Raw genomic sequence first — 13,393 nt, 5'->3', positions numbered from 1 at the left:
CACTATCCCACCAATGATAATCAAGTCATCCACATAAACGTCTAATAGCATGATCTCTCTATCTATATTTTTCATATAGGTAAAAAATCTACATTAGATATCTAAAATCCAATGGTAACAAGATACTTGATGATCTTTTTTGACCATGCTCTGGGTTCCTCCTTCAAGCCATACAACGCTTTACGTAACCTGTACACAAAATTTGGGTGTGCATCACTCTCATGGCTCGGTGATTGTATCATGTATACTTCTTCTTGCAAAGCACCATGCAAGAAAGCAGTATTTACATCCAACTAATGTAAAGACCAACCCTTCTCTTATAGCCATAGCAACAATGACAGCTCTCATGGTTGCCATTCTTGTAACTGGGCTAAATGTTTCCTCATAGTAAATGTCATAGGTATGTGTATAACCTTATACCTACTCACTAATCCATTTCATTTATGCTTGACCTTATACACCCACATATATCCAATTGCCTTCTTTTTCTTAGGCAAAGGTACTAACTTCCATGTTGCATTTGCATCTAATGATACCATCTCTACATCATCCCATTTTTTATTTCCAAGTGCCTACTCAAAACAAGTGAGCTCCAACTCCTGTACTGCTTTAGCCATGTAAGTAAATGATGGTTATATATCCATCATATCTCAGTGCCAATAGGGTATCTAACCCTGTGACACTCCCACTCAATACTCACACAATACAATTCAAGAAAAATAGAATTTTGCACAAACTTATTTGAGGCAGAAAGAGAAAAATTCTGTATATAATCAAGAAATCTTACAACAATCTGATATGATGTATTCTTGGAGGAAAGAGTTCGAACCACTCGACCACCCTCGAGCTATCTCACTCGCACTGTCACTCTCATGAAAATCTCACACTCGCACTCGCACTCGCACACGCACTCACACTCTCAATCTCTTCTTCAATTTTTGGTGTATTCCTCTTCTTCATTGTCAAAAGCCAAAAGTAGCCCTTCTGGAGCTTTCTTGATCCGTGTGCCATATTTTTGGCGATATTGCTCTTTTTGGAAAAAGCGTGTTCGGGAAGCTTTCTTCATACGCGGTCATCATTCCCATGAGATTACATTTTTTTAACACTGGGAAAACAACCCTTTTCCATGGTGCACCATTCACGCCTCAGTGATTCGATGAGGATGCTCAATAGTTCATCTCGAACATTCAATCATCCTCTTCGACTTTGTATCTCTTCGTCCGAGGATAAATCTTTGTTCTTGACCTCCGTTTAGGACCTGCAATGTCTCGACAAGAAAATCTAGACACATTTTTAGCACAAAACCACTCAAAACCTACTTTGGAGTCACCAAACGGATATGAAATAATGTGAATCACAAAGATTTCACTTGAGCAAAATTGTTCTATGTACAAAACAGAAAAACTCTCATACAAAACTTTGCCAAATTCCACCTCTAACCTAATCAAAAATCACCTACAAAAATGGCAACTACCTGAAAATGACCAAAACCACAAAAAAATATGCAACACAAAATTTTGTCAAAACATGTTAGATATCCTAAAAGAACATTCTACAAGAAAAATTTATGAAAAATATTTATATGAAATTATGAAGCATCACAAACCCTCGTAGACTTGCATACACTTGGATCACTGCCGGGTGTTCTCAAAACATTCCTAGTTCTCCTTGCCACTGACAAAATGCCAAGCTCCTTATCAAGGCTTTGCTCGGAGACACTAGAGTCGCCATCCGCATATGAGTGACCTAGTAATAGATTAGGCACAAAAGGTTTATCTAACTTTTCCTTCCCTTTGCATGATACATGTGTACCTACATGTATCCTCAACCTGCCTGACCATGAACTACCATTGGATCTACTGCTAGAGGACTCTCCAGGTGCATTTAGCACCTATGGAGACTAATTTTTACTCTATATGTGGAGCATCATCATTACTTCTTACATTTGCATCTTCTATTATCTTCACTAGTGCATACTATCTACTCATCTCATCAAAGATAACATCTCTACTCTATATGTGGAGCATCATCATTATTTCTTACATTTGCATCTTCTATTATCTTCACTAGTGCATACTATCTACTCATCTCATCAAAGATAACATCTCTACTTACTCATATCTCATGAATGGTAGGGTTATAACATTTATAACCTTTCTAATCTAAAGCATAACCGATGAAGATACATTTCTCTGCATGTTCATAATAATGGAAATAGTAGTTGTGCTACTACTTCTACCTAAAAATTCGAAATATTGTTTTTAGAAATTCTTTTCAAACATCAAGGCACATGTCACTTTTGTAATGTGCCAACACCATTTTGCTGTGGAGTATACTTGTATGTAAAATATCTCTTAATTGAATTTCCCTGCTTTCTTAAGAAATCACTAAACTCATCAGAGAAATACTCCACTCCACATCTGATCTCTCAGGCATTTTATTTGCATCCATTTTTCCTTCTCAAGGCTTTAAATCTCTGAAAGTGAGCAAACACCTCACTTTTCTCCTTCATGAAATAAACCCACACTTTCCTAGTGTGATCATAAATAAATACAACACGATACCTGTAACTTGAAATCGTTGTAGCTCCCATACATCCGAATGTATGACATCCAATGACCTTGCATTAATGTGCTTTTGATGTGGGAAAGCATGTTTAGCCTGCTTACCAATTCACATACTTTATGCATACCATCAACCTTAAACTTCGATAAACCTCCATCCCCCGATGGTGTATATTCACATGACCAATGCACTTGTGCCATATGTCAATATCTGTAATAAGACCTATCCCATGTACAGACATGGTTGCCTTCATCTCAAGCATGTTCACATCCAAAGTAAACATCCAGCCATTTCTATTACCTTTTACAACCAAGAAACACTGATTTTTGAAGTCTTTCACAAAACATCCTTGAGGATTAAACCTCACTTGTGCAGACCCTGCTCAACCATCTCTCTAGGTTCTTTATAATATTTGGAACGTAAAGTACATCTGCCAAGTACTTCATTTTGCTATCTTGTATAGACAATGACATATTACCAACATGTACAATAATGGGATATACATTATCACCACCTACTTTTACATATCCTAGTTTTTTCATTTTTTGCATATCTCTAAACCACTCAACATGACTGTCATGTGGTTAGAGGCACTAGAATCCACATACCAAATGTCTCTTGATCCTGACACGTCTCCCAGTGGAACTGAGCATGTGGTATTGCATCACAAAAATAGTTGCTCACTTTTGTCATCACTCACCATGTTTACTTGATAATTCACAATCGCCTTGCTTGCAAAATTTTCACTCTCGATATCATTTTGCTTTTTATAATAGGCATTTGCCTTGTGCCTTGGTTTCCCATAGTAATAGTACTCTATGCTATTTACACTTTGATTTCTTTGTCGATCACGTCGGCCCCTTTGGCTCCTCCTACCTCTAGAGTGACCTTTTTCACCTATATGAGATTGATCTTCTTTTCATTGCTGCTACTATTGGTTTGGATTTTCAATTGACCACCACCTCGTCCTCTAGATAACAACCTATCTACCTCTACTTGTATCTGAGTAAAAGGCATGTTCATTTTCATCTCTAGAGGATAAAACTCCCCCAAGATTCATCTCTTCACAAATGAGAAGAGCAATTAGTTCCGAAAAATGAGAAGAATTCTCTCATGGGGGTCTGAAAATGGTTGTATTCCTCGTCATGACCATTCAAGGTCTCACTAAAACCATATCATCATCTACGATCCAATAGAAGTAAAAGTGCATTTTCAATCCCTTTAACCTTCACTACTGAGAGTAATCATTTATGCTCAGCTTCCCTCCATTCACATTATGCAGCTCTTGCTTTAGCTACACTTTCAAGCTTAGGTGTTTGTGATGTACATCTATACCCCTTTTTGGCTCTTTCATGCCTTGCTTTAGCTGCATCTTAAAGTGTTTTTCTTATACATCTTTAGCAAGGTGTCCCCAAGACTTCTTAGGCATTTGTTCATCCTTTATATACATAATCATAGAATCTCTCACATTGACAGACGACCAGTACACCTTTCTAGCTCTTTCATGCCATGCTTTATATGCCTACACCTGCTGAGGGGTCTAATTTTCTTCACTAATCTCTGGCTCCTTTTGATCATCTATGATGAACTCCCAATATCCTTTTCCCATAAGAAAATTATTCATCCTGGACTTCCATGCTTGGAATTCATTCTTGTCTCTAGTATCTTGCTTATAATCTATGATAGACTATCAGACATCTTTACTTGCAGCAACTTACCAAACAGTACTTGCAAAAAACCTTCTTCACTATATGTAACCTTCAATAACGGTACTAAAAATATGTTATAACGCCACTCTATGTGAACCAATCACACATAAACATACATCCACTAATACCTACAACACTTAGATTCTCTGCACAAATTGTTATTGCAACCAATTTTCTACTACAACTTTGCACCAAACGAGAAATTATGTCACGTGCACACCCATGCCATGGGTAATCTTCAATATCATGAACAATAAAATCCTTGATTAGGATAGCAGTTAGACAACCTCCCTGTTTAAATGTTATTCTAATCCCTGATTAGGATAACATTTAGACAACATCACCATTATTAGCATCATCATCATCAGCATCTTCATTAGCATAAGCAGTATGGAGGGCATGTGAAACCAGTCAGCAGCCAGCACAGGCACCCAACTGGTAGCAGCAGTCGGCATCAAGGAAACCTAAGCATGCATGCGTCAGTCTACAAGCAGCAAACCACCAATATGGGATAAGAAGTTTAAGGGACATTTTATGAATATTTTATCCAAGAGCTGGCTAACAACAACTGCAACATGCCGTCTAGAAACCTTAGCATATATATTTGTATAATTTCTCATTTTCATATCATTCACATCTAGAAGTCAGTAGAAAGCATATAGAAGGCCATAGGTCACCCTATTGGGATAGACCAATAACGTTTGAAAATGTATAGTCATTCACTCACCTTTTTGTACCATATAATAAAAGAAAACCCACCAGTATGGGATAAGAAGTTTAAGGGACATTTTATGAATATTTTATCCAAGAGTTGGCTGACAACAACTGCAACATGCCGACTAGAAACCTTATCATATATATTTGTATAATTTCTCATTTTCATATCATTCACATCTAGAAGTCAGTAGAAAGCATATAGAAGGCCATAGGTCACCCTATTGGGATAGACCAACAACCTTTGAAAATGTATAGTCATTCACTCACCTTTTTGTACCATATAATAAAAGAAAACCCTGACATCATACTATCTCTCTCTTGTTCTCTCTCCTCTGTCTTAATTATGTTAAATTAGCATCTTGTTCTTAATCAAACATTTTGTTCTTAATCAAGCTTAGGGATGTGGATCAGTATAATAAGGCTTCCATGTATACAACATTCCTTGGTCCTTGAACTTCGTGTAAAACTATATGATTCTTTGACTGAAACCATGCTTCTATCTGTGGTAGAGAATTTGTTTTGAGTTTTTTTTTAAATTAAAACTAAAATCATATTAGAAAAAGAAAATCATGAGAAGAATTAAACTGTAAGTATTAAAATGGGGCGCTTGCTCATTAGTTCTCCACATCAAAAGTGTGAATCTCCTTGGTTAAGAGGGGTAAAAGAATTCGGCCAGCTTTGAAGATCAGGGTTTGTACTTGAGTTCGTGGGGGAGAGCACGATTTTGTAGCACTTTATCTCTACATTGAATATAATAGATTTTCCTTTTGATGAGTAGTAGCAGATTAGCTTGGGATTATCATGGTTTGTGAAGCACATAATGATCGTGCAATGGATGAGAATGTTCACCTTGATGACCATCAGGATGATGATGTGACAATCGATGACTTGGTCACCAAAGTAAATGACCTTGCTTGAGCAACAAATTTTAAACCTTACCAACACCATACTCATTATGCATGCAACACTGGTAGATTTGGTTATAGCAAGGGGTATTAGGACAACATTTGTAGCACCCTCTTTTACTCTAGAGCCCCATACAGGAGAGGAAAACCAGAGGACCCAGGAGACAATTGACTCATGGCTCCATAGGTGGGGTACACATTTTGACTTCCATCCTTTCCTTGAGATTAATAAAATACACATGGTACAGGGGTTCATGACAAGAAAATCCCTTACTTGGTGGAAAGAGTTAGGAGTGAAACCCACGATGTGGGTGGATATTGAGAGAGTTTTTTTAGAAGAGTTCTTGCAGCTCAAGAAAAAGTATGACATAATACCCAAGTTTAAAAGCTTGGAAATGAAGAACGTGCCTTTTGAAACATATCTACAAAAGTTTAGAGAGTTCCAAGCTCAGGCAACTCACAAGCACCCTACCACCATTTTGGGATTGTCTGTGGATGGATTGCCCAATCGATATTAGCTCTAGATCAAGAATAACCAAAGAAAAACATTGGATGATGCCATCTGATGTGCTAAGATTTATGATGAGATTGTGGTGGAGAAGCAACCAAAGAAACCCTAACAACCCTCATTGACATAGACCAAACACGATCCCAGCGTAAATGAAAATTTAAGCATGGGAAGACTTCACATACCCCAAGTCAATCACAGACTTTGGGAGACCCTAGTTAGAAGAAATCAAAAAAAGCAAAGCAAATACTTCAGTACATTAAGCAGGGTCAGTGCCTGCTTCACTTGTGGTTAGCAAGGGCACATGATGACGAATTTCCCATAGTCAAAAGGAAATTCAAAGTCAAAGGGATCCCACATGATTGAGGAGCTAAAGATAAGATTGCTTTCGTACACACCATTGTTTTAGATCATAGTTCTTGCAAAGGTAATAGCTTTAACATGAAAGTTTTTCAGTCCCACGGACCTAATAAAAATATCTATAAGAAACCAAGTTTGTGTGCTAGCCGACCATGAGTCGATTAAGTACATTTGTGATAGGGGGAGGAAGACATGGTGGGCTGAGTTTATGCAAGACTTTGAAATAGAAATAAAGTATCAGAACGGTTCCCTGAACCGAGTGGCGAATGCCTTGAGTAGAATTGGGGAGGTGAACTCTTTGAGCTTCACCAAGATGAGGAATGACCTTTATGACTCTATGAGAGGGCTATGTGAGATTGTCATTCATTTTGGTCGATATTGGCAGCATGTCCAGGAAGGGAGCTCCATAGATTTAGACTGAGACTTAGGAGTCATGCCATCTGTGAGTGTGGCAGGTGATCAATTCCTTACCTGGGATGGATTGTTCTTCTAGAATGAGAAGTTTTATGTACTGGATAAGACTGAGATTAGGAAAAGGATCTTGTATGAATTTCATAACTAATGATGCTCCTATAATGGATCATCCAGGGGTACAACAAACCTATGATTAGGTAAAACATAAGTTTTAGTGGCCTAAATGAAGACGTATGATCCAAGGGTACAACAAACTTATGATTAGGTAAAACATAAGTTTTACTAGCCTAGATTAAGACGTATGATCATGACTGTGTGGTAAAGTATTGTCAATTTCAAGTGAATAAGGTTGAATGCATTAGGCCTGGAGATATGTTACACCCTCTAAAGATCCCAGAAGGTAAATAGGAGAGTAGTTCCATGGACTTCATTGGCAAGTTTGCCACGGACCAAGAGGGCATGATGCTATCTAGGTGGTGGTAGATAGATTGCCGAACACGGCACGATTTTTACCTACAAAAGTGATAGTGAAGGCAACTGAATTGGTACAAGAGTTTGTTAAGCAGCTTTTCAAGTTGTATGAACTGCCTTTTGATATAGTTTTCCAGAGATTGAAGACTATGCTGAGTATGAGTTCCTCTTATCATCCTCACTCTAATGGGAAAATAGAGAGGGTGAATCAGGTCTTAGACCGAGGGAATGCTATTTTATGCTGTAGGCAACGTTCAGTGAGGGAATGCTATTTTATTTAAGAGTGCCCAAGAGTTCTGAGACGTTACATACACGGAAGGTTGGGAAGTTACCCCCTAGGTACTATAGACCTTACAAGATCTCTCAATAGAAAAGTTTCCTTACTTGCCAATGACCATGATTTCTAACCCTTTGCTAGATCTCTCAGGATAGTTTCTTCATACTCATCACCTTACTCATTCAGGAAAGCAAAACTCTTTGTTGAATGAGGTGAAAGACAAGATCTCTCACCTCAATGTGGTTGTAGATGCACTTAGTAGAAAGTTTCCTTACTTGCACCGTGATTTCTAACCCTGTGCTGAATGAGGTAAGAGACAAGATCTCTCACAATAGTTTTTTTGTACTCATTTTCATGTACTCTTGCAAGAAATGAGAAAGCTTCAAGGATACAAGCTACAGGATGCCTTTATTTCAACAATGTGAAAGTTCATCTAGTTTTCCATGCCAACTGACTGAAAGAGATGCTAAGAGTTGAGGACAACTTTGTCGCCCCTCAGGAACTTGTCGAGGTTGAGGGCTTATCCTATGCTCCACATGAACTCAAGAGGGTGATAGATTTCAAGAAAAGGCATCTTAGGAACAAGTTTTCAAGGAAAGGCAACTTAGGAACAAGTTGATCCATGAACATAAGATTAAGTGGAAAGATAGGGTGGAGATGACCACAACTTGGGAGTCAACAGCTAGTTTGAGTAAGCACTTTCCTAATTTCATTTAAGAGTAAATGCTTGAAGAGGGGAAGTAATTATGTACTTGGACACTAATGTATAGCTTAGGACCGAATCTAATGGATTAGGGAGGTCCAAGAATAGGGATTATCAAGCAAATACTTAGCTAGGATTCTTGGATCAATAAAACAAGCTTAATGGATGTTTATACATGTTATATATTTATGGCATAGTTATCACTATATAAGTAAGGGCCTAGGTTATTATGAAACACACTTGTGCGGATGCACTATTTAAGGTCTAGCCTAGACTAAGAGAGGAGACATGCTCTGCCGTGCATATCGTGAGTTCATGTCAAAGGCCTTCAAGCAAGCTTCGATGGTATGGCAAGCCAGAGTTAGACATGGGTCTATGGGATTGTGCAAGAGCCCTAGCCTTGGCTCTAGATAGATAGATGGATGTCGATCGCAATTGGGTTCGTATTATCCATGGTTTCAACTGTGTTTAGGACAAATTTTGGGAATGACTTTATAGGAAGTGTACTAGATTAGTGTAATCAAAATGCTAAATGAGTTACTAATTAAAGTTAAACACGTGACTTAATTGCTTAACTGAATATAAACAAGAGACAAGGTAGAATGACATAATCACATGACTTGATTACTGAACGAGATGACATCAAAAGACAAGTAATCCAATAAACCACGTGCCAAGTTATGCCCATGAGGAAAACCAAACATCTAAGCCCAACATGGAGATGGAAGACGTTGGTATCATTCAAAACGTTTCGTGACTTTATAAAGCATTTTCGAGAAAATATCTTTACCTTTTAAAAGGAGGGAGTCCCCTAAACTCATCTTAAAATCCATGCAAATGCATTAAACAAGTAAAATTTGCCTAGCCTTTCCAATTTCCATTATGAAAATCAAAACATTTTAGATTGTGAAAAGTGATTCCTGATTTTCTAATCTCACTCTGCAAAGGCGTTACAAATAGTAGAGTCTAGAGCCCAAACGGGAGGACTACAGATGGACAGGTGGACCAAATAGGTCCCGGGCAGCCAGGTATGGACCGGCGGCCAGGGGGAGGCGCCCAAATGTGAATATGGCGGCATGACCGACCTGCTCACCAGCACTAGCCCATGCTGCAGCAGCATGCAACCCCTTAACATCAAAAGATAACTTAGTGCAAAATAGAACAGGATGCAGGAGCAAAGCATGCCTTTCTGTCAGTGTCGGCATAGCCCTTCGATTCATCTGCGTCATCAGTCAAGAGGAAGTCATCCCATTGATTCGGCAGAGAGAAGTCGCACCTTGGAGGCCAGAGAGGTACTGGCTGAGATCTCTTCAGACAGCCATGGCTGCAGCAACATCCGGACCTCACCCCCCCAACTGTATTTGCTCCTCCTAAGGACCCCAACCAAGGCACCAGCAACAGGCCTCTCCCTGTGACGATCTGATAATCCCTGCAAGGGAAGAAAGGATACTGTGCAGACACTTTATCCACAAGCAGCAATCGAATCAAGTAGGTTGAAACATTGCCTTCCTAGCCCCACATTTCCATGGGTTCGGCAACTAGTGAGCAAAGACCTCCACGTAGGCATACATGGCCGGATGGGCATACTTATAAAAAAGTCCCCAGCATCATCCAGCCGTCCTGCTCGGCCAAGAAGGTCAACCATGCAGCTGTAGTGCTCAGCATTTAAAAAATCACAATGGTATTCCGACACTGAACTGAACAATTTACAGCCTTCCTCAAGCAGGCCAGCATGGGTGAAAGCCACAAGCATGTTGGTGAAAACTGCCTCACTTAAATGCACGCCTTGCCCTTGCATGTCAAGGAAGCATTGCCTGGCCATAATGCAATCACCATGCAATGCATATCCAGCAGTTACTGCACCCCATGACACAACATCTTTCTCTGGAAGCTCATCAAAAATTTTTCGGGCCTCCCTCATGCACCCACATTTGGCGTACATATCTACGAGGGCACTGCCAACTACTACATCAAATTGAAGCCCATCTTTTACAATCCCATTATGTGTAAGCTTTCCTTGGATTATGGCTGCGATGTTTGCACACACTTTCAACATGTTTGAGTATGTTGCCTTGCTTGGTTCAACCCCACTAAGATGCATCTCTTCCACAAACCTAAGAGCAGAGAAATCATGCCCATGTGAAGTGTAACCCGCTACCATTGTATTCCATGAAACAGCATCTCTATTTGGCAACTGATCAAACAGCTTGCGTGCATCATCTAGGCTTCCACATTTTGCATACAAATTGATCAAGGCATTCCCAACAACCACATCTGCTTCAAGCCCACTTTCAATAATTTGCTCGTGTATCAAACTCCCCCATGATAAAGCTCCTATTCCACTACATGCTTTGAGGATACATAAAAATATGGTTTTAACTGGCTTTACACCCTCTTCTTGCATTTTTCGAAAGAGGTCAAGAGCACAAAGACTATGCCCTTGTGTGGCATACCTCACGATGAGTGCACCCCAAGATACAACATCCTGACCTGATAATTTATTAAACACTTTTTGTGCCTCCATAAGGCTCCCACACTTTGCATACATGTCAATGAGTGCACTTACCATGACGCCATTTGACTGAAGCCCATTCTCAACAATCTGGTGATGTAGATGTCTTCCTGCCTCCAGATTGCCCACGATGCCACACGCTTTCAAAGTGGATGAGAAAGTGGCATTGCTTGGCTTAATGCCCTTCTCATGCAGTTTCACATAAAGGCCAAGTGCAGGAAGACCATGCCCTGACTGGGCATAGCCTCCGATCATTGCACCCCATGCCACTGCATCTTTATTCGACAAGAGGTCAAACACTCTGCGTGCCTCCCCAAGCTTCCCACAATTGGAATAGAGGTCAACAAGTGCACTTCCAAGGGCCAGATCTGATTCAAAAGCACCTCTGATAACCTGGTCATGTAAGAACATGCCTTGCTCTAGAATTCCTAAGCCAGAACATGCTTTCATTATAAAGAGAAGTATGACTTTGTTGGGGTGCACTCCCTCACATAGCAGCTCCTCGAAAAGTTCAAGAGCATGGTATCCCTGCCCTTGCAAGGAAAACCCTTCAATCAATGCACCCCATGACACCAAATCATGAACAGGCATGTTATCAAAAACTCTTTTGGCCTCTTCTAAACATGGGTATTTTGCATACATATCAACCAGGGCATTGCCGATGTTTGTATCCAATTCAATCCCTCTTTTGACCACCTCTGCATAGATCAAGATACCCTGATCTATTGCTCCGGTGATTTTACATGCTTTCAAGAGACAAATATATATGAACTTGTCCACCATGATGCCCTCCTGCTGCATTTTGTTGAAAAGCTCCAGGACATGGACTCCGTGCCCTTGTTGGATGTGAGCAAACATGATGGAACCCCATGTCACCACATCTCGATTTCCTGACCTCTCAAACACTTTTTGCGCCTCATCAAGGCTCCCTGATTTTGCATACGAGTGGACAAGGGCATTGCCAACCATCAAGTCTGCCTCAAGGTCAAATCTAATGATATGGTCATGCACAGATCGACAATACTGCAGGTATCCTATGGCAGTAGATGATTTCAAAAGGGACAGAAATGTTGCTGTATCTGGTTGTAAGCTCTCATGTAACATCATGCTAAACACATCAAAAGCCTTGTGAAACTCTCCAAGCTTGGTGTGTGCTGATATGATAGAATTCCATTTGTAGACATTAGGTTTGGATACTCTAAAGCTATGCATGGTTAACTATTGGTCCCATATGCCACTACATAATACCAAAGAATTGAGCTAGCACTGGACTCATCTAGGTTAGATGTGTGCACCTGTCTGACAAAGGGAGAAACTCTTTGATTCTCCACGAGGCCCAACGTTTGAAGTGTCTTGTCAAGGGTTTCATCTCCGAGCGATTTGCCCCCATCTGGAAAAGACCACACAACGGTGTTAAAAAAACCGCTATCTTATGGGCAGCGCGTTAGGAGGAGAGGCCCCCCGGCTACAGGGTCAAGACAGCCCACATACAACCAGGTTTCAAAATTCCACATTGACTGATGAAACTGGGCGTTCTAACACGGCCTTTACTCTTACTCAGACAAGTGATCCCCACCTTAATGTAAGCCTCACACACTAGTGAAGTAGTGATGGGTGATGGGCGTGGAAACGGTTCATGGGCATTCTGATTGTTTGTACAATGGTTAGATGGGCGAAATTCTCAAAATGATAGCCCGTTAATAAAATAGATACAAGAATGCTTTGAATTTTCCCTTCACTCTATTGTTTGGATACCTTAGTGTAGAATAATCTTAGTGACATGAGCCATGTTCAAGTCTGTCTTATGTGAAGTTAAATATATCAAGTTAAACTTGGTGCAACCCTCAGCAAGGATTGCCCTGCTCCTTCCCAAATGCCTATTCCAAGAAGAAATATGGACAATGATGGTAAGAGAATTAGTGGAGGCTTCCTTGGTTCAATCAAAAGGGAATTGGCAAGGATTGGGGTGGAAGGACAAACTCTTCTCCTATGCCTCTTTGAAAGTGATAGGTTCTCCTTTTTGCAAGAGGTTGTGTAACAAATTGAAGGAAGCTTGAGTTTGATGGCTTGGGATGGGGGATGTAGGGTCTCAAGGAATTCAATGCTCAACTTGGGCTTATGGTGGTCTCATAAATTCAACCCATCACTAGGCCTTTTGGATACTTATTCAGCAAAGAAACTAAACAATAGAGGGTTAAAGAGGTTGGCAGATTGCTAGGATTGGACAATTGTGGGGTGGAAAGAACTTGATC

General features: G+C 40.1%; 1 protein-coding gene across 2 annotated transcripts; it reads right to left on the bottom strand.

The window, feature by feature from the left end:
- Nucleotides 1–9,526: 9,526 nt before the first annotated feature.
- LOC147639901 (pentatricopeptide repeat-containing protein At3g03580-like) lies at nt 9,527–12,824 on the bottom strand. Of its 2 annotated transcripts, none has more exons than XM_086775214.1 (2): nt 12,718–12,824; nt 9,527–12,531 (listed from the first exon to the last, which is right to left on the bottom strand). In XM_086775214.1, the coding sequence occupies exon 2, from the start codon at nt 12,351–12,353 to the stop codon at nt 10,092–10,094; it is 2,262 nt and encodes a 753-aa protein (XP_086631340.1). In that variant the 5' UTR covers nt 12,354–12,531; nt 12,718–12,824; the 3' UTR covers nt 9,527–10,091. The 2 variants fall into 2 exon arrangements, with proteins under 2 accessions (XP_086631340.1, XP_086631345.1); XM_086775219.1 differs by lacking the exon at nt 12,718–12,824 and having other exon boundaries at nt 9,527–12,295; nt 12,437–12,700.
- Nucleotides 12,825–13,393: the final 569 nt, after the last annotated feature.

Source organism: Cibotium barometz, chromosome 3, assembly GCF_041138505.1.
Source record: "Cibotium barometz isolate CiBa-2024 chromosome 3, ASM4113850v1, whole genome shotgun sequence".
Classification (NCBI taxonomy): Eukaryota; Viridiplantae; Streptophyta; class Polypodiopsida; order Cyatheales; family Cibotiaceae; genus Cibotium; species Cibotium barometz.
Note: the sequence above shows the minus strand (reverse complement) of the source record. Positions and strands in the feature narration are given on the sequence as shown.

What these genes read in the sequence shown, in the direction of transcription:
- LOC147639901 (XM_086775214.1), bottom strand. Translation starts at nt 12,353, where the DNA reads ATGCATAGCTTTAGAGTATCCAAACCTAATGTCTACAAATGGAATTCT.